The 24,768-nt window shown below is 44.2% G+C and overlaps 1 protein-coding gene across 1 annotated transcript in view; it reads right to left on the reverse strand.

Annotated features, from left to right (window-relative positions):
• celsr3 (cadherin, EGF LAG seven-pass G-type receptor 3) overlaps nt 1-17,966 on the reverse strand; it is a 98,383-nt gene extending 80,417 nt beyond the window's left edge. The window contains exon 1 of the mRNA XM_053425164.1: nt 12,431-17,966. Coding sequence (XP_053281139.1) covers nt 12,431-17,951 — 5,521 coding nt within the window. The 5' untranslated portion in view covers nt 17,952-17,966. The remainder of the gene's footprint in view (nt 1-12,430) is intronic.
• Nucleotides 17,967-24,768: the final 6,802 nt, after the last annotated feature.

The raw sequence follows: 24,768 nt of genomic DNA on the forward strand, positions 1-24,768 counted from the left end.
TTTTTCCATTATGTTGTTTCAGAAGTGGGAAAGGAAAAAGAAGCTGCTCACAATCTATGACGTAACCTTTAAAACGTGTTTCAGAAGAATCACAGATTTGTGTTGATTCATCAGACCTTCACGGCCTCAGAGGAGCATCTTACTGTAAAAGTAAAAGCTGTTTGAACGATGCATTATTATTGATTCCAACTCTCCCCGCAGCTACTTTTGGAAGAAACGTCTGAATGTCTGATGGCCATGTAGATCACATCCGCTTCGCATTTTTTATAAACAGACGACCAGCACTGGGACTCATCAGAGTAAGTGCCTGTGTTGATCACAATTAAACTGATCAACAACAGCAACGACAACTGATTCTCCAGTTTTGGTTTTGTGTACTGAGTCTAACTTCAACAAACCAAAGCCAGTCTTTGCTTTGCTGGCTCAATAAATGCAGATCACGTTTACAGTTTCCCACAGGGAAAACCAACAGCCCATTCCAAACAGCCAGGTTTAGAGCACTGGTCTTACCATTCACGGTGCATGTATTCTCCACAGATGTCCATTTATTCTGGCTATTTGTTGGTCAGTTTGTAAAGGTCCCAGCTGGAGTCAGTGGTTCAAATCCCGACACAGTTCAGTCATCCACACATAACATTCACACTGCCATGGTTAAAGAGTCTTACTGTATGCATGCTGGCTACTAAAAGGAGTTGGGATTACGTTTTTTTTCCCCAAAGCTCAAAAGGGGAGACACATTACAACCAGCATGCAGACACCCAAAACAGTAAAATTGGATTTACACTGAACAAAAGCTGTAGGCTGCTGCTCTGAATTACACTACCCTCTGTCATGGTGCCTTCAGCCCATTAGTTCACAGTCCATGCACAATCACATGGGTTTAAATCCCATTTCACACTGTGCTGTCACATCCCTTTGTCTGGCCCTTTCCTGCCTCCACTCCACATTCAGTGTCCTCCTAAACCCCTTATAAAATATGTGAATGTTCACATGTGAGGAGATTTGTGTTCTCAGCAGCACAAGATGCCTTCTGGTCGAAAAAGTAAAACAAGCACAGTAGCCACTGAGCAAACAACGACCTTTTTCAAATACAAACAAGCTGATGAAGAAGATGAAAAATGAACATAAAGACTGGAAGCTCCAGCGAGAGAGTAATAGGGTTCAGTACCAAATTGGCACCGGTTCCTACACGGCCAGTACCTCCCGCACCAGATCTAACACAGATTCCTGTGCCTCATTGTGGTGCCTGAGCTATGTACTGACATAGTTTCCCTGCTTACAAGTAACATAAAAATCACCAAACATGTCTAGTTAACATTACACTGAAGTCCGGTGCATGGCAACACACGCTGCATGGCTCCGGCAGCACATTTGTGTGGTTTTGTTATTTCAATTTGTTTAGAGTTTTGCACATATTTATATTGGTACATTTAAGGTAAGTATACTTTAAACGGTTCACATTTCAAGTTAAATTTCTCAGCAATAAAAAGCCATTCTTATCCTTGTCCCTCACTTTGTGTTCTTTAGTGAAAAAAGTTGCGTTTCTACTATTTCAACAGTATCGATACCAAACCCTAGAGTAACTGCAGGAACTGCCCAAGTGGAACTTACATACAGTAAGGACAAATAAATGGAGAAGCGTTAACAAAATTGTGTACGCATCATTACAAAACACGCACAGACACACACATACACACACAGAGGTTGGGCACTGGCTTGACAGCTGATTTCTGCTGCTCTGTTTATTTTTTAAAGCCTTTCTGCCCTGAGGTCTGGGCACTCGCTTTACTCAGTGCAAAGTAGAACAGAGAAGACAAATAAGGCAACTAACACACACACACACACACACACACACACACACACACACACACACACACACACACACACACACACACACACACACACACACACACACACACACACACACACACACACACACACACACACACACACACACACACACACACACACACACGCACACACACTGGCAGCCTCACCAACTTAATGCTTTAAACCATCCTTTTACAACAGAAGCACTAATCCTTTACATTAAACCAGATACACTTAACTTCCACAAATACTGGCCACAAAAAGCCCTCTCACATGTAGAGACTCTGAGTCCATATCACACTCACACACACCCTCATGTCTATTGTAATGTGAACAAATCCACAGAGTAACACCACTCCATCATGGCATCAGTTGGCAGCTGTTTGTTGCAGTGACCATCCTCCACCCGGCATCTGTTTGTACTACTGCTGAAGCTTGTCTAATAAATGTGCAACCAATAAGTTTCTGTGGAAAACTTGAAAAATAAGCTAATTTTTGTCCATAGGCACTGCAAACACGTTTTCACCTTATCTGCTATGAGACATTGTTGATTTTATGTTTAATAATTTGATATTTCGGGGGGTGGGGGGTATAACATGACAGGGTTGAGTATTCTCTCTTGTGTATCGCTCCAGCACCTGGGGCTGGGTGTGGCTGCAGCAGCTTCCACCGCCTCTGTCACTGGGAGGACGTTCTGTTGCCTGAAAGATCCCAAATTAAATTTTTCCAAACAATTGCTCCTGTGGGGCGGTAATGGTGCAGCAGTAATGGTCTGCTCAGTGCGGATGGTATCTGAGCAGCCAAAAGGACTCTTGTGATGTTTACTTGTGTATGCTAATCAGTCAAACACACACACACACACACACACACACACACACACACACACACACACACACACACACAGACACAGCATGCAAATACTGAACCAAATCCAGAATTAAATGGTTAGCATTCAAAGTTATGAAAGATGGAAATTGAGGGGAAAATGCTCAGAGTGGTAAAGCTGTATAAGAAATTGGGGAATGAATCATTTGAATCATGTGACAGTATTGAGATAATATTCCCCACCAATGCAAAATGACTCTTAGAACATGTGTAGAAAAACAACAGTCATACTACTGTTCAGTTAAGGTTGATAACTGCTCATCGTGCCATATTCAAGATAAATAAGGGTCAAATGGCCCCAATTCAAAACAGATCCAATTGGAAAGAGAAGAAACCTGATCATAACGGTACCAACCAACAGTCAGACCTTATTCCCCAAAAACCTGAGGATGTGGAGGTTGTTAAGCCTTCATGTAACTTTCTGCAACAAACTGTGATAAACCCCAAATCACATTTTATTGAATACATTTACCAGTTGTTGATGATGAGCTCACAGACCTAACACTGTCACACGATATGTTATGGGATTGCCAGTATGATCCACTTATCAAGTGACCAGGACACAGTAAACTGAGGGATACTGATGGAAGCAAACGGTCCAAATGTGTTGCAACCCGAACATTGAAGGACAGCTGTGTCTTAGCCACTTTTGGGGGGTGTTACGTTAAAGAGGAACCCTTCAAAATGTGACTTTCTACACCTCGTATTCACACACGTGGAATTTGCCAAGGCCCAACAGTCCCCTTAAATGCTATCAAGCTGCACCAGATCCCTAAACACCTTTCATCTGGCTGTACAACAAAATGTAATGGGTCTGCGCAGTAATATTTACATAATCCTGCAAACAAACAAACACAGATGAAAACATAACCTCCTTGGTAGAGGTACTAAACCCATGTTGTACCTTAAAAGCCACATTCTTCAAGATTAACAGCCATGAACACAAACTTCTGACAAAATGAAACCGACTAATCAACTCCAGCCTGAAGTCTAACAGCTCAAATGCATCGCAAAGGAAGAAATACTGTCCGGATTTTGTTTGTTTACAATAATCATGGTAATGCTGTGACGCTAATGTGGAAATTATTTATTGATGCTACGACGCTAAACGTAGAGTAGAAGTTCCCGGCTGTAAAGGATCTTTCCATATTTCCACTGCCTCCTGTAACTTCCTCTGGACTTTCTTCAGTCCAGAGCAAACAAATCGTTAAAATGTTATTATTGAAATACTTTTATATCCAATTACCATCGACCACTTGGCTCTTGGCTGTCTGAGAGGTGAAGAGACTTGACTCTTTGGTCATAAACCTTCGCTCCACGTCTTGAAGTCTGGAATGCACTTTGTTTTCTCATACATTTTGTATCTCGTTTCTTTCTTCTAATGACTGTAAATCTAATGGCATACTAAAAATAAAATGTGCCTGCAGAGGACGTTTTTGACTTATTATCCTGTTTTGTCAGTAACGATGAAATAAAGGATCAAAACTTTATTTTTAGTAAAAGGTGAACGGTGTCCCGGTGCCATTAGCCGGATCCCAGAGGCAGTTTGTCCTCCTCATTTGGTGCAGTTGTCTTGCTGTTACTGTTGCCCTCTTTTCTTCCAGAGAACTCATCCAGCCATGTGAATATAATGGATGAATGTCAGCCTTCCTAATTAAAGAAACAGGCAAAGTGACAAGCATCCTGCACTCTGCTGGAGCGAGGCAAAAGAGAGGATGCGCAGCGTTTCTCCAATGTGTGACATTTAGCACAAACATTCATTATATCATGATTCCAACTAAGTGTAAAGGTAGTTTGTGGTGAAACTTTCTGCGGTGGAGAGGTAGAATATTTTTTTTTGTAATCCATTATGCAGGCGGAAATACGCCATCCGAGGTAAAACCAGACTCTGCCTGCATAATACAACTGAGTGTTACATCGTCAGGCTACATAAAGAGAACCTTGTGCTCTGGTGCTTCCTGGCGATTCAAAGAGTCAAAAGTAAAACTGAGACAGTCAGTAAAGAAAAAAAAGGAGTGAGCATAAAGTTGTATGTGAGCATAAAGCCTGGACTGAAAGGGTCAGTGGAGGAAATCTCAAATATATTTTGAGGTAGGAGCTTAAATTCACCATCACAGAAGCTTCATGCAGCTCATATGTTTGGTCATTATCATTATTTGTCAGTAGTAATATTTGAAGGTTTTAAGTGTTCACATTTTTCATGTTAGCTTGCTGAGTACGACTGTAGGCGACAAAGAGAAGAGGTGCGAGAAAGACATTCAGGGCCAGGGGTTTCTCTCAGTGGGGAACCTGAACATTTCTGCTGCAAAGCTTTCAGCAGGGAACACAAATTTGTTATGCTCTCAAGTCCCTTGAAAACTTCTGTCATAATATTCAATGGTGGATTGCCCACCGTGCCTGGATTCCCACTGCCACAGAATTCCCCCATGCTGCCTTATTTATCACTGTGAGCCAGCAGCCGTCCTCTCACTCAAACCACCGCTCCCCGATGACGACGACTGCTCGACTGCCGCTTGGCATTTACAGTCAATGACACTCGAGTGAGGATCTAACAAATCCTTATCACTGAGTTTAACTGTCACTCTGATATCTCACTATAACTGCCTGTTTCACTTTACCCATTTGCATAACATAACAGAATCCATCTACTTAAGCTTTGAGGTTCCCTTTGCCTTTAACACAAGCTTTTTCTTGTCGTAAGTACTGAACCGTGTCATGGGGCTGTATTGTCGGGGAAATGGGGCTCCTCAGCCTCATATCTCTGGTCTTCACTGAGCTACAACCCACTGCATGACATCAGATTACTGTTCTTACACACAGATTGAAACAGATCCTGGATCTTTCACAGAAACACTGGCCACACTCATTACAATCTCATACAAAGCAGCAAGGGGCGCTGCTGCTTACAACACAACTAGCCAACAACCACAGCCATCCAACTGAATTTAAGTTTATGAAATAAGCAGATTTGTAAGAGTATTTGTCAAACTCCACAGCCTTCTCTGCTCCACGGGAACCATTTAGCTACTGACAGGCGGCTGATGCATTGTGGTCCCAGACAGGTTTAAGGTGAGGACTAATAGATTCTAGAGGGCCGGTTAAAAACTTCTTATAGTGAAGCTGCTACATTGTGGTTGGTCAGCAAAGTGGACAGTATATAAGTCACCGTGGCTGCTAAGTGAGCTGTAACAAGTGTTGTGGGTTTGTGTGGGTATGGTCTATGTATACACACATGTCATATATGTGTTTATGTAAAACAACTGAGTAATATAGGCTCTTGCCTCATTTTACATCTTGTCTTGTACTTGTAAGGGCAGTGGTTGGCTGTGATATGGACATGCATATACATTTTTTGTATCAGTTATCATCAATAATTATCAAATTATTTGTATTTATTATTTATATTTTTACTCCTGAAAGTGGTGGTTTTAAATAACTAACACTTAATAAACAGCTAAACGTTTGACAAATCTGAGGTACAAGAATTACATACATCATACCTCACTGTGCTTGCACAATACATAAACAGTATATCATTATATATTGAACTTTTGTCATATTTCTTATTAATAACAATTATATTATGATAATTATTGTTATTTTTTCATTGCTCAACCCTAGTACTTTGTACTTGTAATGTAAATGTATTAGGAGTTAAATTATAATGATGATAAAAATTGCATAATTCATAACATTTTACCCCCTTGGGTTTTGACCTTTCTCAGTTGACCCACATCTAAATGCTTTAGCCGCCTCACACATGAAGGAAGCATCAGTGTACTCGCCCATGTACGTTCGCTGGTACTGTTTAACATCAGTGAGTTTAATTCATGGGGCACTGACCTGTGGCAATTAGCCATGACATACATAGAGTAAAGCAGTATGTACATTTATCTGGCTTTATTTCCATTTTTAACCCTTTTATTTGTGTGAACTGTGTTTATTTCTGTTAATTAAAATATCTTAGAGGAAATAAGGAGGTCACAGTCAGGATTAAAAAGCAAATACGTACAACTCACAAATAAACTGCTAGTTTCACATAATGCCATACAGGAACAATACACCAGTATAATAAATGTAAAAATGATGTTAAATCCTGTTTAAAAGTTTTTTTAAAGCTTGGTTAATCAATATTCTTGTTTACGAAATATCAGATGCCATTGCGTAACATTAAACACAGAATTATCACTAACTCTCCAGTTATTCTGAGCAGTTTAGCCTCTTGTATATGTTGTTCTTTCAACAAATTAAGTTTACTAGTTAACTTTGATTCAAGAGCAGGTCCAAGCCCAAACCCGTCTCTAATCGAACCACACCTCTAATCATGCAGCGTTTTACTCAGATTCTTCCACCCACCCTCACCCTTCCCTCGAGAAAGACAAGAAAAGAAAAAAAGAGAGAAGAAAGAGAGAAAGAAAAAACTGCTTCACTCAATGTCCATTCATTTCTCCTCAACATCCAATAAATTTCAACTCAAGCCCTTAAATCATACTGAAGACCCTTGCTTGTGAAAAGTTCTGATAAATCCACTCTATCCCTCAAACAGTAGCGATAACTAAAAGTATCCAACCTGAAAATCCACCAGCTTATAACTGTGAAACTGTGTGTGCAACTACTAAATGTGAGGGAGGGTGAGGAGATGGTGTTTGACCCGTATAGGCAGTAGATGACCTGAGGCTGGTGGTGATCCACAATGTCTCCATCTCTCAGGGTTCACATAACACACCCTCTGCTCTCGACTTCACTTGTGGATGTATATTTTTATGTAGATTTGTCAGGTCTACGGAGCCGAGCAGAGCTTCACGTTACTAGAGAGCATTATAAGATATGGTATAACAGCCTGGTGCTGTGATTTGACAGGTTGACCTAGTAACATAAGTACATATTACTTTCTAGAAACGGTAAAGTGCATTAATCTGCCAAGGACCAACAGTAAATTTCAAATCAAGCTCAAACAAATTGCACACACTCATAGATATCAGTCCTCTACATATGCCTGATTTCTTTAGCTAATGTCTCCGCATTATTTCTCAGCATAATTTCTTGACAAATATTTTTTAGGTGTGACAAGTAATTCCTGGATCCAGCTACTTAGTTTAATCTGCTCAACATTGGATGGGTTCCTTCCTTCCTAGCCTATATCGCATCCTTTCACCAAGTTTCAATAAACTATATTTTTGCATAATCCTGGAAAAAAAGACAAGATAGCAAATAAAACATAACATGACCTCCTTTGCCGATGTAAAACATCGATGATCCCTCAACAACACCTCAACCCTGAAACTGAAGCATCGAAGTGGAATCCAGCCATCATTCATTTTATTGTATGATTTCCCACATGTCATAGAGACGGACTCACACCACAGAGTTGTTATTTCAACCTTCATCGACTAAGGGAAGTCTAGTGATGGACATGTTTTCTTTTCCATTCAAAATGCTTCACACATTGACATCTTGGAGTTTGCCTCTACGACCATGATCTTTTCTGACAGACACTCAAGCAGCATTACTTTGCTCAAGGGCACCATGAGCTAATGTTGTTGGGGATGTCAACCTGGAATTACTTTTTTCATGACTTAACTCAAACAGCTGATCCTAAAGCCAGCGTCATGTGTGTTTATGTGTGTGTGTGCTTTAACTCCTGGCAACACACTCTATGCTCCATAAATATGGGAATTATCCTGAGAATCAATAGCCTGGAACTAAAACTACCACAGAGACAACAGAGAGAAAGAAGAGATGGAGAGTAGTAGAGAAGATTGGAAATGGGAGACAAAGAGAGGAAGCGAGGGAAGAAAATGTGAAAGAGTGAGGAAGCAAGAAAGCAAGAGAGGCAGACAAAAAGGAAAAGCGGAGTCCCAGCACTCTCTGGCATGCATAGATATTATTCATTGAATAGACATGAATACACTCTCAAGTGCAATGCTTTAAACCACCTGAGAGTGCACACACACAAACACACACACACATTTATGAACACACATGACACAAGACTATGTGCAAGCACAAATCATGCACAGAGAAAATCTATGCGCAACAAGGAAGTATTGTTCAAACACACAAACACAAGTCAGACGTGTGCACGTCTGCAGAAACACACACAAATACACAACAAACTCGTGAATTCATACAAACTCAAATAAGGAGAGAAGAAACCAGGAGAGGGGAGAGACAGAAGGAGGAGCAGGGTTGAAAGGAATAGGCCAGTGAAGAGAAACAGCCTGTGAGAGTTTTGTGAGGAATACAGGGAAGTACCATGTGAAGGGAAAGAGTTGAGCAGAGAAGAATGGATTACTGAGTGTGGATGGAGGGAAAAGGAGGAAAAAAGAAAGAGGAAACATCATATGACTAAATAATATACAGTGGCATTGGGTGAAGAGAAAGCAGGAGAAGGAGAAAAAAAGGAAGGCAGATGGGAATAGAGAAGAAATGGAAAGCAGGATGAGGAAAAAGAAGAGAGAGAAATTCGAGGAATAAAAGAGAAATATTAATTCAGCCATCCATCTGAGCATCCACAGACGGGCAGGATAAAGGAGAGGAAGAAAGTGATGGTTAGAGGAGGGACGAGTAGTCCCAGATAACACACAGCACACAATGAAAGTGACAGCAGTGCTCCGAGCCTGACTCTAGGTGACTGTTGTTTCATTATAATCTCATAACTGTCAAATCCTGGAGCAGAGGACTGAGAGAGGAGGGGGAACGAGCGAGCGGTCGAGGTTGAGAGAGAACACACAGAGAGAGAGAGAGAGAGAGAGAGAGAGAGAGAGAGAAAGAGAGAGAGAGAGAGAGAGAGAGAGAGAGAGAGAGAGAGAGGCTAAGAGTAAGAGTGAGAAAGGTGACAAAGTGGCAAACACAAAAGTACATACATACAGTTAAATGTATGCAGACACACTCACACAAACATGCACACTAATGCACACGTTCTCACGCACTCTCTTCTTCACTCGCTCACTCACACAGTTTTTATTCTGGAAAAGGTCTTAAAGAGGAAACACAAACAAGTAATACATTCCCATAGCGTTTGTTGAGTTACCTTTCCTCCAAAAACAAATCTTTCACCCCCACCCCTCCTTTGTGCATGTTATCCATGCAAAAAAAGTAAATAATGTAAATAATTCTTATCATATTATTTCATTATTTATAATCTCATATCATGTTCTATTGTATCATTGAATAAATATAATTACGCAATACATCGGCCTGTTTCTGTCTGACTAATGATACAGGATTCATGGCTCTGATCAATTATTGGTATGATTTTTACTATATTGTTTCTATATTTCTTATTATTGTATTGTTTCCACCCCTGTATGTGTGTGTGTCTGTCTGTGTGTGTGTGTGTGTGTGTGTGTGTGTGTGTGTGTGTGTGTGTGTGTGTGTGTTTTGGTGCGTGCGTTTGTGTAATCAGATAACATCTTGATATTGGTGTCTATGTAAACGTTGTCTTTGTCACTTACTCACTAACTTATTCATTTACTTTATTTGGAATCTGACTTCACTCACTTGATGGGTGCCTCACCGACTCAATTCGCTCCCACTGACTCCCTCACTCACTTACTCCCTGGTTCCCTCCTTCCCTCACTGCCTCACTCAATGTAAATAGGGTAGCAGGTCACACACAGTCCCATGCCAGCTCTCATCCATTACAGCTTCCTGACAGAATACAAGCCGCACTAACCACGCCTTCAAAGCGACCATGCTGCTCTCGGTTTTTTCTTTTCCCTTATTTGTCTTCTAAAGCTTTGATCATTGACAGCAAAGAGGTCTGTGGAGCTTTTAAGAAGCCTTTATCCTAAAGCTGAAGCCTGGAAATGCAAATAAATAAGCAGCAAAATACATCTAAATAAATAAATTACAATAGAAATTATTCAAGTTTTACTTCAAATGTCAAGGTACTGTTTCTTAAATAAACATAGGCCTACTCATTGGACGGGGGAAAAAGAGATATGATTATTTCCTTGTGTTGCTGACATAGTCTCAAAGCAACTTGTAATATGAATTTAACATTGAGCCAAGAAATTCTTTTAATTAATTATTCAGTAATTACTCAGTGTATGACATGAACAGCACAACAGCTCGTCATAATGCTGTTGAAGCTTGCCAGTTAAGATAAGATGACGGATCCTGTAAAACTTGATTTTTCTGGGTAAAATGACATTTTCCTGGAAAATCAAACTGTGTTCCTCTCCATAATGTGCTGTGAGTTTACACTGTCCCATTTCATTAGGAAATATATCGCATTTGCAAACTAGAAGGGCACTCGGAGAGCACACACATCTGCCAAGGCTGAATGGCCACTTTATCATAATATTGCATTTACGTGTTTAGAGATCAGATTCATCAAGATCATTATTTGGATCCGTACCAATTCTCCCCTGTTCATTGATATCATCACCCCTCACCTGCTTAATTTGTTTCATAAAGATCTCTCCATTTTTTCTTGAAAATTATCTAAGATTTAGAAAAACGGCCTTCCGCAAAGTTAAAGAAAGGGAAAACATATTCTTGAATCCATACACTGAATGAAATCTGCTCCAAAAGATAACTGATTGTTCATTAGCTTGTACTACAACCTTTCAACAAGTTTCAAATTCAGTAGTTTTTGTGTAATCCTGCAGACAAACAGTATGAAAACATTACCTCATTGGCAGAGGTACTAATAGCTGCTTATCTCGTTTGTTACTGCTGTTTAGTAGCATTGATATTGAAATCACCTGTTGTGTACAAAGAGTAACTGAGATTATTTGAAGTTTGCATCGGTAAGGACTTAGTTCAGATTTTAAATTACTTTGATGGGGTTAGAAAATATACATTTTAGTTATCGTTAAGAATAAATACATCACCGAGGTACTGATACAACCGAATGAAACATCTAACAGCCAGTGACAGCATATATCTCAGATACTTATGCAACTTGGATTGCACTTCACTCAGATCATCTTTCAATCAATCAATGTGACTGGTACTGGTACTGGTACAGCAGCATATCTCATAAACTGGCATTATGCTGAATGATAATTTGATTGAGAAAAACACTACTAATTACCCTGACTTATCTCACAGTGCCTTCAAACTGAAACATGTATTGAATCTGTTTCTTCCTCTTACATATTTCCTTCCTTCTCTCTACTGTCATCCTTCTCACAGAAACATCCACAAACACATACTAAGCATTACCCTTTTTCCCCCTCATCCTTTTTTCTGTGCTTTAAGATGCCAAGTCATCATTAACATATATCCAATCATTTTGTTTCACGTGCTTCCAAGTGAATCTCACGTAAGTAACACCTCTGTCACCCTCACAGTCAGATGCTCACAGTCAAATGAGCTCCTTACGGGACTGTGCAGGTAGTAGATTTACTACACCTAGGTAACAAATCTAATATTATTCATCTCTCTCCCTCCCCTCATTAAATCGTCTTTCTCTCACACACACAATCTGCAGAATGTGTTTTGAATAAAAAAAAAACTCATTCATGCAAACAAGTCAAGAGAAAAAGACAAAAAAAGAAAAGGCAGAAGCAAGCCCGGAACTCAACCAAAAATCATCAAGCCTTATCAGTCTCCTTTCTCTCTCACAAACAAACCTGTAGACTCAGAGTCCTTATCTTCACAGTATTTGTTACAGTCAATAAAGCTACAGGTGAATCTACACTGACTACACACACTCACACACACACACACACTCTCAATTTTCCCCTCCATGGTCTCTTACCCGTGACGGTGATCACCATGGGGGCCACCAGAGGTCTGTTGTTATCCAGTTTTCGGCTCAGTCGGATCTCTCCACTGGTGTGATTCAGGAGCAGCAGGTGAAGCTCGTTCCCCCGGTCGATGGTGTAGTACAGCCTGTCTGACACATCAGGGTCGTGGGCGGGTACCCTCCCGATCACCCCGCTGGGGAAACTGTTGGACCGGTTGGACACGAAGTTGTTGAAAATGATTTGAAAGTCCTGTAGCGTGGGCTCGTTGTCATTCTGGTCCAACAATCGGATCCGTACAGTGGCCCTGCTGACCAAAGGGGCTGAGGTGGCCTGGACCACGATGACATATTCATTGCGGGTCTCGTAGTCAAGATCGATGAGTGAAGTGAGCTCCCCAGAAAAGATGTCCATCTGGAAGATTTCAGGGATGTTACCCTCCACAATCTGGTACATGATCTGAGCGTGTGTGCCCTCGTCCGGGTCAGTGGCTGTGATCTGGGCCACCACAGAGCCCACTGCACTGTTCTCCTTCACTAGAACTTCAAAGTCATCAGCTGGGAAAACAGGGGCATTGTCGTTCACATCCAGAATTGTTACCTGGATGTGGACAGGGGTCCGCTGAGGCGGAATGCCACGATCCACGGCATAGGCGGTGAGTTCATAGAATGGCACACTCTCACGGTCCAGACGCCTGACAGATCGCACAATCCCAGAAGTGGGTTCAATGGTGAAATCTCCATCACCGTCCTCGCCGTTTTGGAAGGTGTACTGAACACGTCCATTGGCGTGTGCGTCGCGGTCAGTGGCTGAGATTTGGAGGACACTGGTGAAAGGAGGGGCATCCTCACTCACTGTTCCCTGATACCGGGGGCTGAGGAACTGAGGTGAGTTGTCGTTCACATCATTGACATTCACCTCAACATATGTAGTGTCAGATTTCTGTGGGATGCCATTGTCTTTAGCTGTTATGGCCAACGTGTAGGTCATTTGGTCCTCATAATCGAGCTCTGCCTGGAGTGTTATGGCCCCTGTGGATGGGTCAATGCGGAATTGCGGGATATTATCCTCAAGAAAGTATGTAATTCGAGCATTTTCACCCACATCATCATCGGTGGCACTGATCACAACCACAGTGCTTCCAGGTGGCCGGTCCTCATTCACACTAACAGAGTAGTGGGCGCTCTGGAATACAGGCCGATGTGTATTGGCATCTGTGATGTTGATGTGCACTTGACAGGTGTCGTGCAGCGTGCGGTCTGAGGCGGTGACTGTCAGAACATAACGCCGCTCCTGTTTGTAGTCCAGCGGGAGGGCTAAAGTGAGAAGTCCAGACCCTCCCGCTGTGCTGATGGCAAAGCGGTTTCTGGTGTTTCCTCCTGTTATCTGATAAGTCACTGCACTGTTGACATCGCGGTCCACAGCTGTGACCGTCCCTACACTGGTACCAACCACAGCATCCTCATTCAGACGGGAATAGTACTCCTTCTGGACGAACTCAGGGCGGTTGTCGTTAACATCCATCACTGTGATTGTAACGCTTGCCGTAGCAGAAAGAGGCGGCATGCCATAATCCCTGGCTTCTACGCCAAAGAAATAGTGCTCTACTGATTCTCGGTCGAGGATGGAGCTGACAGTTACCCATCCTGTTGCAGAGTTGATGGTGAATGGCGTGTCAGAGCTGGTGCCAGTTAACCTGTACTCCAGACGGGCGTTATCAGCAGAATCTGTATCGATGGCCTGGATGTGGAGGATAGAGCTACCAACGGGGGCGCTCTCGAGCACAGACGCCTGGAATGGTGTCGAAACAAAGATTGGGGGGTTGTCATTGACATCTGTCACCTGTACACTCACAATCCCAGTGTTGTTTGAGAGAGGTGGCCGGCCATTGTCCTGTGCACGGACACGCAGGGTATACTCCCGTTCAGACTCGTAGTCTAGTGGGGCCACCACCTGGATCTCGCCGGTGACACTGTCAATGGAAAACTGGCCACGACTGTTACCACTGATGATATTATAGTGAACAGCAGCGTTACTGTCCTTGTCACGGTCTGTGGCACTGACACGGAGGATGTCAGTGTGAGGTCTCACATCCTCTTTCACTGCCACCACATAGCGCTTTTCACTGAACTGTGGCACATTGTCATTTTCATCCAGCACGGTGATGAAAACTTTGACGTTGGCGGAGCGTGGGCCCGGGTCCTTCCCTTGGTCGCTGGCCTCCACACTGAGAGTGTAATGCTCATTTAATTCCCGGTCCACTGCCCCACGGGTTGTGATGAGGCCAGAGCGGGGGTCAATCTCAAAGGCCGATCGTGCTATTACAACTTTGTCACCAACAAACCGGTAACGAATATTAGCATTGGATGGGGAGTCTGAATCTGTTGCTCGAAGCTGTAAGATGGGATAGCCTTCCTCCACATTCTCCCTGATTGTCTCCCTGTACTCTGTCTGTTCAAATATAGGAGAATGGTCATTCCGATCTGAAACAGTAATGGCCACCATTGTGGTGCCAGAAAGGCGAGGGGAGCCAGAATCAGTCGCTGTGACCCGGAAGTAATGCAGATCCATGTGTTCTCTGTCAAGAATCTGAGTGGTGGTGATGAGACCTGTGTCTGGGTGGATGTGGAAATAGTCAGACGAGCGACTGTTCATCAGCGGGGCAATTGCGTAGCTCACTCTGCCTGCATCTCCTGCATCTTGGTCTATGGCGGACATGACAATGACTGAGGTGCCGGGTGGCTGGTTCTCAGCCACTTGTACTTGGAAGTTATACAGGGAGAAATGGGGGTGTCTGTTGGCCGCGCGTCGAGAGCGAGGCCACGGCATCAGCATCTTTCTCTGCCTATCTCCCTGCAAGGTTTCATCATCTGCTATTACTATCAGCCGTTCCAGACTCCGCTCTCCCCTTGAGCTGTGCCTCCCTTCACGCTCTTCCTCCCTCTCCACCTCTCCCCCTGCTTGGCTTTCATCCGCCTGGCTCTCTTTCTTCTCTCTTTCCCTATCTGGCTGTGTGATGCCGGTGGTGCTACTGCCCCTACCCTGACCCTTCCCTTCCCCTGCCTCTCTCTCCTCTGCCTGGCTTGCCTTTGTTTTTCCTCTCTCCCAACCCTCCTCCTCCTCTCCCCCTGGATCTTTCCCTCCCATCAGCCGCGCCTCTCTCTCGCCCTCCCCCACCTGTAATTTTCCTCCCCCAGTAGCAGCAGCAACAGCAGCGGACCCCTCTGCGCCCTCTCCCTCCCACTCTCCATCCTTCTCCCCCTCGGCCCCCATCTGCTGCCTATCTGACTGTCTGACATTTTCAAGCTCTAATGGCACTTGCTTACCGGATTTTAATTGCACATGTGCCCGGTCCTTGCGCTCGGTGGATGAACAGTCGGTTGAGAGGCTGTCGGGGCACCCTGTTTGGACCCTCTCCCACTGGTCCTGCTGCTGTTCTTGACCAAGCCACTGTAATGTTTCCATCTCGGATTCAGGATCGTTTCCATCTATCTCTTCGTTGTTGTTGTTGTTGCTGTTGCTGTTGAATTTGCTCCAGAGAAACACGCGCACAGAGTCCAAGGGAGCTGTCCAATGTGCTGAAATCACGTTCTCCGCAGGCAGGGGATGAGGTTGACTTTGAGAGTCATTGTACCATGTGGTCAGATTTGCTTTCCGGAGAAGACGTGGTTTGATTGCAGCTGCAGAGCGAGACGGGGCTGACACAGCACTTGGAGATTTAATGGAAAACTCAGCAGGCGAGAAAAAGCCTGAGTCACTGGCAGGCTCTATCTTAGAAGTTGCTGTCCCTGTTTCAGCAGACAGGTGAGGGGGTTGGGATACTTTTGCACTTTCTGTATAATCATGAGTGGGTGAACTGGGAACAGGGACAGGGTATTTTGAGGCAATATCCAGATATTGGCTGTGCGTCTGGATGGGGAGATTCCTCTGAGCTATGCCTCCCTCTGGGACCATAAACTCAGCTAAATATCCATCCCCCATTTCTGTTCTGTCCAAACAAATGCTGCAACCACCGGGAAAGCCCCTGCTCCCTCCCTGGGTTTGGCTGCCCTGCCCTCTTTCTGGTGCTGATTTCCCATGCCGTGGCTCATTATCAGCCCTACATAGGTTTGGGGGGAAATTTGGAAAAGCCAAATCATTACAGGGATAATTAGATAAATGAACCTGTTTGTTGCCTTGGTTCATCCCTCCTCCACACATCTCCTCTTTCTTATCATCCCTCCCCTCATCCCAAATACTGGCATATTTATATCCAGCTTTTGCATCATGTAGAGGGGGCCCACAACCCTCTGGGTGCCCCCTGGTACCGGGGTTAATCACTGTTCTACACCTGTTCCTATCATCATCATCTTCCCCTCTTCTCTCCTCCTTATCCCTCGTGCACCCAGTCAAACAGCTATCACCCCCCCCCTCTCTGTCGCTGCTGGGATCGATAACATTGTGCCTACCCAAATGAGAACAATTATTGGCCCTGCTGTCCACGCTGGCTGAGCCCCCATCATCAGCCTTGTTGTTGTTGCCGTTCCTGTAACCTGGATATGGCTCAATTTCCTGTGTGCAGCCGGTCTGAGAGGAATCACAAGCTGGAAAATGACACACGTGGTCCAAATGTGATCTCCGATTACAGTCGGAATCCTTGGTGAAACAGGGATTACATGTAAAGGTGAAGTTTAAAGCCTCAGCACGTGGCGAGCTGTATCCAGAAAGAGCATGAATGCAACACGAGCAACTGGTTGATGGGGGGCCCGGTGAGGGGCTGTTGGCAGAGAGGGGCGGTGAGGACCGGTAGTGATGCTCACGTGTCGGGGACCGGCATGTTCCAAAGATCACCTCAGGAGCCCTCTCCGACCCCTCTCCCCATCTCCCCCCGCCACTTCCGGGTGCCCCGCGCAGGCCAGAGGCGTGCACAAAGGCTCCTGCGGCGCCACGCTTAGCGAGGTGTGGCCTCGACGCCGGCCACCGTGGCGCACCCGCTCCAGTCCTTTGTACTGCCCGTTTTTTGCCGCTCAGAACCGGCGACGAGGTGAAAGCAGGTGAAGCGAGGGGGGAAACAACGCCCTTCCTCCCGATTCTCCCTCTCTCCTCTCCCTCCCCTGAGCCGACGCCATCTGAGCCACCTGGGTGGGGAGGAGGAGGTGGCGGTGGGGGTGCTGATGCCGGTGGACCGTCTCCACTCCCCCAAACCGTCCCAATACGTTTCAGTCTCTCCTTCCTCGCCCCATCATCCCGGTGATATCCTGCCGGCGTCTCTCCTGCGCGCTGCGCTCCAGAGCATCCCTCAGTCCGCTCTACGGTGCACCTGCGCGGGCGGAGATCCCAGCTGCCCCTCGGCGCCCCCCTTGCTCCCTCGCACCGCTGTTGCTCCTGGCTGACTTTACCGGCGTCTCGGTAGCACAGGCCGGGGGTCCATGGGTTGGAAGCCCCTCCTGTGTTCCTCGTCCCCGGGGTGAGGGCGAACAAAGGGCCGAGAAGAAGCAGGTGGAGTGCCAAAGACGAGAGCAGCAGCGGGGTGAAGCCCGGTAGCGGTGCAGCCATTTAGTCTCTTCCTTTCTCTGTCTCACTCCTCCTTTCTCCTTCTTCCTCCTCTGCCTATTCTCTTTCACCTTCTCGCCTTGCCTTCTCTCCCGTCACTTCTCTCTTCTCTCTCTCTGCCGCCGGCACCGCCCGACACCTTCCCCCAGGCTCCCCCGTCTCTCCGTCGGCCTGGAGAGTTGGCATCTACCCGCTGTGGTCCGTGGAGCTGGAGGTCTGAGCGTTAGGAGCGGGGCGGCAGCAGCAGCATCTCTCCTCCCGTTCATTCACATCCAACATGGCTCACACACTCACTCTGACTGGCTGGCTCACACACTATCCTTCAGTGTGTGTGAGTGTATGTAAGAGAGAGAGAGAGCGAGTGAGTATGTGTGTGCGCTCCTCGGGCAGAGGCAGCACAGCCCGGTGGTACAGGCTACTATCCACACACACACATACACACACACACACACACTCCTCCTCTCTCCCTTTTTCACCCCTCCCCCTATTGCTTGCATATCTCTCTCTCTCTCTCTCTCTCTCTCTCTCTCTCTCTCTCTCTCTCTCTCTCTCTCTCTCTCTCTCTCTCTCTTCCCTCCCTCTCTCTCATTATGGATGGCTCCGGTGCACAGGGCTGTTACGCAGCACCCGCGGCGGCAGCCATATCCACAACTGGAATAGGACCTGGAAGAAGGGTGAGGGGGGGCTATCCTGTATCTTCCAAAATCACAGCGTCATACCCATATCATCTGAATAACCATCACATCAGGCAGCCCCGCAGGTTTGTCACCCTTCATGAGGGTTTTACACACTAACAGCGCTGCTGCTGATTCCTAGAAATGAAACCCACACATCTACCATTTGGAAGAAAATGAAATGATCCAGCAGTGGGATATGGGAGAAATGCAACAAAACATTAAAAAAAAATCCTCGAAACTTTTCTCAGAGTCAATTGTGATAAAGCAACACAATCTATAATAACCGACTATTTGTTTATTTCTACTTTTATATAAGCTCCAGTTCATCAGCATCACTAAGGGCTATGGATCTATTTGTTATCGTGATATCATCTGATGTCAAGCTGCAGCGTTCATGTTCCAGTCAGTGTGAGGTAAAAGTAAATGACGTCATCTCCCGTAGTACCACCGATGAGTAATTCACAGAGAGAGAGAGAGAGAGAGAGAGAGAGAGAGAGAGAGAGAGAGAGAGAGAGAGAGAGAGAGAGAGAGAGAGAGAGAGAGAGAGAGAGAAAGAGAGAGAGATACTTCATCGTAAATAATGTTTTTCTATGGCAGGATAAAATAGCCTATAGGCTTAATAGTTCCATGGGGATTCATATATTTGCTGTAGGAGCCATATAGCCATCCCACTAAAATCTATTATAGGATTACTGTGATTCATTTCACTGTAAGGCACATGCGCTCAATCCGGCAATCATCCCAATTTAACACTAATTTGCGCATGGCTAAATGGAAAGATCCATTTCCTGATACTTGTTGCAAAAAAAAAAATCACATTATGCAAAGCAGGCTACAAATTCACTCCAACATCCACTCGCGATCTCTTTCTCCTTTTCAATACCAATTTATAATGCCGGCTGGGTGGTGCAGTTTTTCTAATGACACGCCTGGAATTGAGTGTGATTTCCTCCCGTGGCTGATGGGTGGAGATACACAACAAGGCGTGTCAGTCGGGCACGCCGCGCATCAGCGCCTGAAGAGCTGAGGAGCAGTAGTCACAGACCGCCGCGTGACCGTGCGCGTGAATGTGCGCAACCCCCCCTCCCCATGGGCTCGTGCTTTTCCCTCTGTCTCTGCTGAGTGTGTGCGTTTTTGTGCGTGTATGATTTGTATGGCTCCAGGGGAACCAATGTCCTCAGCGATAGAAGGAGGGGGACTCCTCCTCACAGAGAACATCATCTCATTCTCATTTCCTTTAAAGGGGCTGATTAAGGTTTTCTGTGACTAACTTAAATTTATAGAACCAACCCTAAGCTTCAGGGTTAAGGCTAAGGTCAGTGTTTGGAGCAGGGGTGGAGGAAGATCTCTAACATTTCACTTAAGAAAAGGTTAAAATAAATAGACAAAATGTTCTCAGGTAAAAGTAAATATACCATATTTACTTTTTTACTTGAGTAAAAGTAGTTTTTAATTATACGCACAAGATTCAAACTCGCTCAGTGTTTGCTATTCCCTATAATGCTAAATCATTATGGCAGAGTCTTGGTGGTGGTGTTTCTTCACCAGGTATACTGCTGCTGCAGGAGGCGGGTCTAACTACCAGCTGTGATTGGGTCAGTGGATCAATCTCCCCTCTCTAGTGATTCGTTTTAAAAATACCATATGTTATAAAGTAACACAATGCCATGTGAAATGTAGTGGAGCAGACATATATGTCATGGAGTAAAAGTGAAATGTACATGAAAAAAATCTACTGAAGTGAAGTACATATGAATAATGTACTTAGGACAGGAACAAAGTACTTGCACTTTAAAACATCCCACCACTGCTTGGGTGTATGTAGTGGGATGACGGCCAAGTTTCTAAACCTGACAGGTTCAGAGTGCTGGTATCAAAATGTTTAGCTTTACTTTCTCTGAGCACGCAATGAACATAGAACACACATAACATTGTTGGGAAATTGCTGCTAGAAGGTGTTTGAACTGAATGTTTGTTTTTGCTGGACTGTTCAGTGTAAGTTGCTGCTTGCTCAAATGTCCTTTGATCCATCTTGCTGCCCAAATATCAAAGACCTCAGTGAACACGAGACTATTGTTGCCTTTACTTCAGTTTGGATGTGAAGTTAAAACCGTCTCACATGTTGAAAAATAAATGTTGTGACAACAGCTTAAAAAAACTGTTGTGTGAAAACATGTATGTGTATGTGTGTGTCCCAGTCAGTTGGATCCCTGTCTCTCTCTTTTTTTTCTCATAGCAGCTAAACCCTTGTATCAAAGAGCAATTTGGGATTCAAAAATGCATATCCTCTTTTTCCAAATAAGATTTGAATGAGCAATAAAAAAAAACGCGCTCCCTCCCCTCTCAGTTGTCTCCCTGCAGCCATCATGCGCTGTCACCAGGATTCACAGCAGATTTACCGTGTCGGCTCCGACACTCCTTACGCCTGCACTCAGTCGGTGTGATCACTCTGGAATGTAGGTTGGCAGCGTTAACAGGATTTGGGATGGGGTGCGTGTCGGGGGAAGCACGAGGGATGTCTAGACAAGTAGTGATGCGGCAGCGTAAGAGACAGAGTGACAGGTATTGTTCAAGATTTCCCAGTCAGCAGTAATGGTTTAGATGTAATTATGCTCTTTTCCGCTTAGAAGGATCTTTTTCTTTACCACCCACATGTGAGAGGTCAAAGTGACTCCGTGCAGCAGAGGACGTCAATGGAGCAGGATGTTTTCTGCTGGCTCCCTCGGAAGCTTTGATTTCCGTCTTGCTGCTCTGCCCCACTGAAGCCCCTGAAACCCAAATTGAAATAGTATATTGTTACAATGCTCCTCGTTGGGAAATTAACACACTAAGGCTATTATAGATTCAGTGATACACCAGTCAACAGTAATTAAATACCATTGTTAATATCCTTCCCTCTTCAGTTACTCAAAAGTTTGCAATATACTTACAAGGTTTAGTTGTTGAATCGGCATATTAGTTTATTGTTTGTTGGTTTGCCAGATTCATTTCTTGTTAATTGTTTTCTCCACCACCAGTTAATAGCTGATTAGTGATCCTCTAACACAACCAAGTTTAGTTTTATACTTCAAATTTGTAAATAACACTCCCTTTGCCTGGTAGTAAAAACACATTACATTAAGGGATGATAATCCAAAAGGAGATGGGGTGCTGGTCACGTTTTCACATTCTCATGTTATTAGAGTTTCCATTCAATATAATTAACCGTCCATCTTCCGGAATAGAAATCAAAATTACTCCACGCCAGATATTTTCTTTTCTTTTTTTGGTTTCACGGCTCAACTTAACAGACAAGGATAGTGCACTGCAGCCTCTAACTTGTTTTCATTAAAGTCTTTGATATTTGGGCAGCAGCTCAAAGGAAATTTGGTCCAGGAATAAATACACGGTTGAATTATTTGTAACTATTATTTCCCACCAATGTTATGGTTATATTTTATCCACTCATGCATACAATTGTTTTTATTTTATGGTTGACACAACTCTTCTTAAACTGAGAAGAATTTATAGCCTGGATGCCAGACGAACTTAGCCCCGCCCACAACATTTTAGGTCGGGCAGTTCGGTCTGGAGTCGCTCCGTTGAGGAAAAACTATGCCCGACCGGGCCAATCAGATTGTCAGGGCGGGCTTTATACGATGATTGACAGATGATCAACGGTAACGTAATCAACCACGTCATCACAGTGCCCTCGGGTTGAATTCGTTTTCAACAATCATGCCTGCCGCTGGAGAGCTGAGATGTGTAGATGCTGCCATTGAGTCTGTTTTAGAAGACATTGACAGCGCATTCATTTTTAAAGAGGAACACAGAACGTGGAGGCGACGCCAAAGCACCGCGCTAATCCCTATCGCCCCGGCGCTTGGCTGTTCACAACGGACACTGAAGCGACGCTGAACCGCCGGGCAGCGCTAATAATATCACCCGTTGATCCAGTAGATCGCTGCACGGCTTTGTGCCGGTCACACCGGAGGCTGAAGCACCGCGCTGCGCCAAGGCTGCCTCGCGGTGCTTCAGCCTCCGGTGTGACCGGCACAAAGTTTTAACATGGGAGTGGATGGGAGCCAGCTGTTATTTAAGGCTTGGCGCTGCGCTGAAGCGTCCGGTGTGAACCCGGCGTTAGTAAATAACTCACAATGCGTTGCTTAGCATACGTCACATACTACGTTGCTCTGATTGGTTGTAGGTCTATCCAATTGAGCGAAGAAGAATTTTACTTCCTGGTCAGTTGAAACACGCCCCATAATCACAGCCCAATGGAGCGGTCTCAGACTCACATTCTGACTAGAATTGTGAGTCTGACAACGTCAGGCTAAAGAATTTACTCTCTGAGGTGGGAAATATTGTTTTAACTTAGTTTTTTTTTTAAGCTGAAACCTGACACAAGCATTGATGATCAAAGTTGTTTGTTCTAAGCGCTGAGTAAACTGAGAATCTCAGTTCTTCTAAGGCTAAAGTGGACATATTTGGAATAGAGCACGTAACATTACAGAATAAATTCTCACTTTACGGAATAAATACTGTATACACAATAGGCATTTTGTACAGTATATATCTAATACTAACTGGACACGCACATACTCAAGCACACACAGCATAACAGGAAGGGATTACACAGCATATTTCACAAAAATATTCCCAATCCACATTGCAAAGTGTGAAAACTGGTTTAATCCTCGTACGCCCTTGAAAGTCTTTGAGGTATTAATAGGCTCCGGTCTATCAGGACGAGACAGCAGTGAGGGCACCAGGGGAACATTTCTGGCATGAAGTCATTTTGATTCCTACTCTGGAAGATGGACGTTTAATTACACAGAATGGAAACTCTAATAACGTGCGGATGTGAAAATGTGATGGGCACCCTCGCTCCTTTTGGATTTTTCTTTCCCCAAATTAAGTGGGTTTTCCTTACCAAGTAAAAGGAGTTTCATCTGTAAATTTGAAGAATAAAATAAATCTTGGTTGTGTTAGAAGATCAGCGTGGGCTATTCTACTATTAACTGCTAGTAGACAGAGAAATAAAGAGAAAATAATCTGGCAAACTCACAAACAATAAGCACAGCAACAACTGAACAACACACACATCTACATCCGCGGCTAAGGATGTAAATTATCAGTGACAACTGTAAGTGTCTCAAGGCCTACATATATTTCATTTGATTGGCGTTTTGAAAGACTAGCAGCAGATTACATCACAGACCTTGAGACCTTGAAGAATCCCAAATGTACCCTTGAATTATAAATAGCTCTGCCTGTCAAACCAAATAAAAATCTGACACAAAATCAACTGGGACTGCTTGTCTGTGTTGCTCCAATTAAGTGCGCAACATGATTCAGCATGCCTAATTAAACAGACACAAATAAGTATTAGTAAATAAGTATGGGACCTATTCATGATTTTGTTATTTATTGACAAGAGGCGATTAGGGGTTTAGATTCAGGATAAAACAGCTTCATGTCCACCTCAATTTTTTATTCCGAGCAACTGGTCAGATTAATTAAGCTGAGAAGGAAGTCTAATAGACAGAATGTTGAGTGGCAGCGGGGAGGGAACGCTGTGCCACTGAGAGACATTTATAATGGATCAGAGAGGCTGGACAGACTAGACACAAAACCAAACTGACTGACAGTTACTGTAGCATGTGAGGCTCTGACACCAGGGAGAGAGAGAGTTTGTGTGAGAGGAGGAGAGAGACTGGGAAAAGAGGGCAAGTCATGAGTGAGAAGGGGAGTTGGGAGAGGGAGAGGTGCGAGGAAGTAATAGAAAGTCGAGCCCCTGTAACTCTTGAAAATTGAAGAACTGCAGCGTGAACTTTTTCCGGCCATAGCAGAGGGTTATTGTCCTCACGCTGACTTTGTTCGAAGTTACTTAAAAAGTCAATTTTAAACACACAAAATACAAAACAATAGGAAACTGGAATTACCTCCAACAGTGCGCTTTTCAGATTTTTATTTGGATCCACACCAGATTACACACAAAAAAGTGTCCCTTGAAGATAATCAAGATTCTTGAATTATTCTCTTGGAAATTGATTAAAAGATTTGAAATTTAAAATTAAAAAAACTATTATAGAAATGAATTACTTAAATATGTCAGATTTTTTAATCAAGATCCATGAATTATTCCACAGGAGATCTGCAAT

This window comes from Pleuronectes platessa, chromosome 6 (assembly GCF_947347685.1).
Source record: "Pleuronectes platessa chromosome 6, fPlePla1.1, whole genome shotgun sequence".
Taxonomy (NCBI): Eukaryota; Metazoa; Chordata; class Actinopteri; order Pleuronectiformes; family Pleuronectidae; genus Pleuronectes; species Pleuronectes platessa.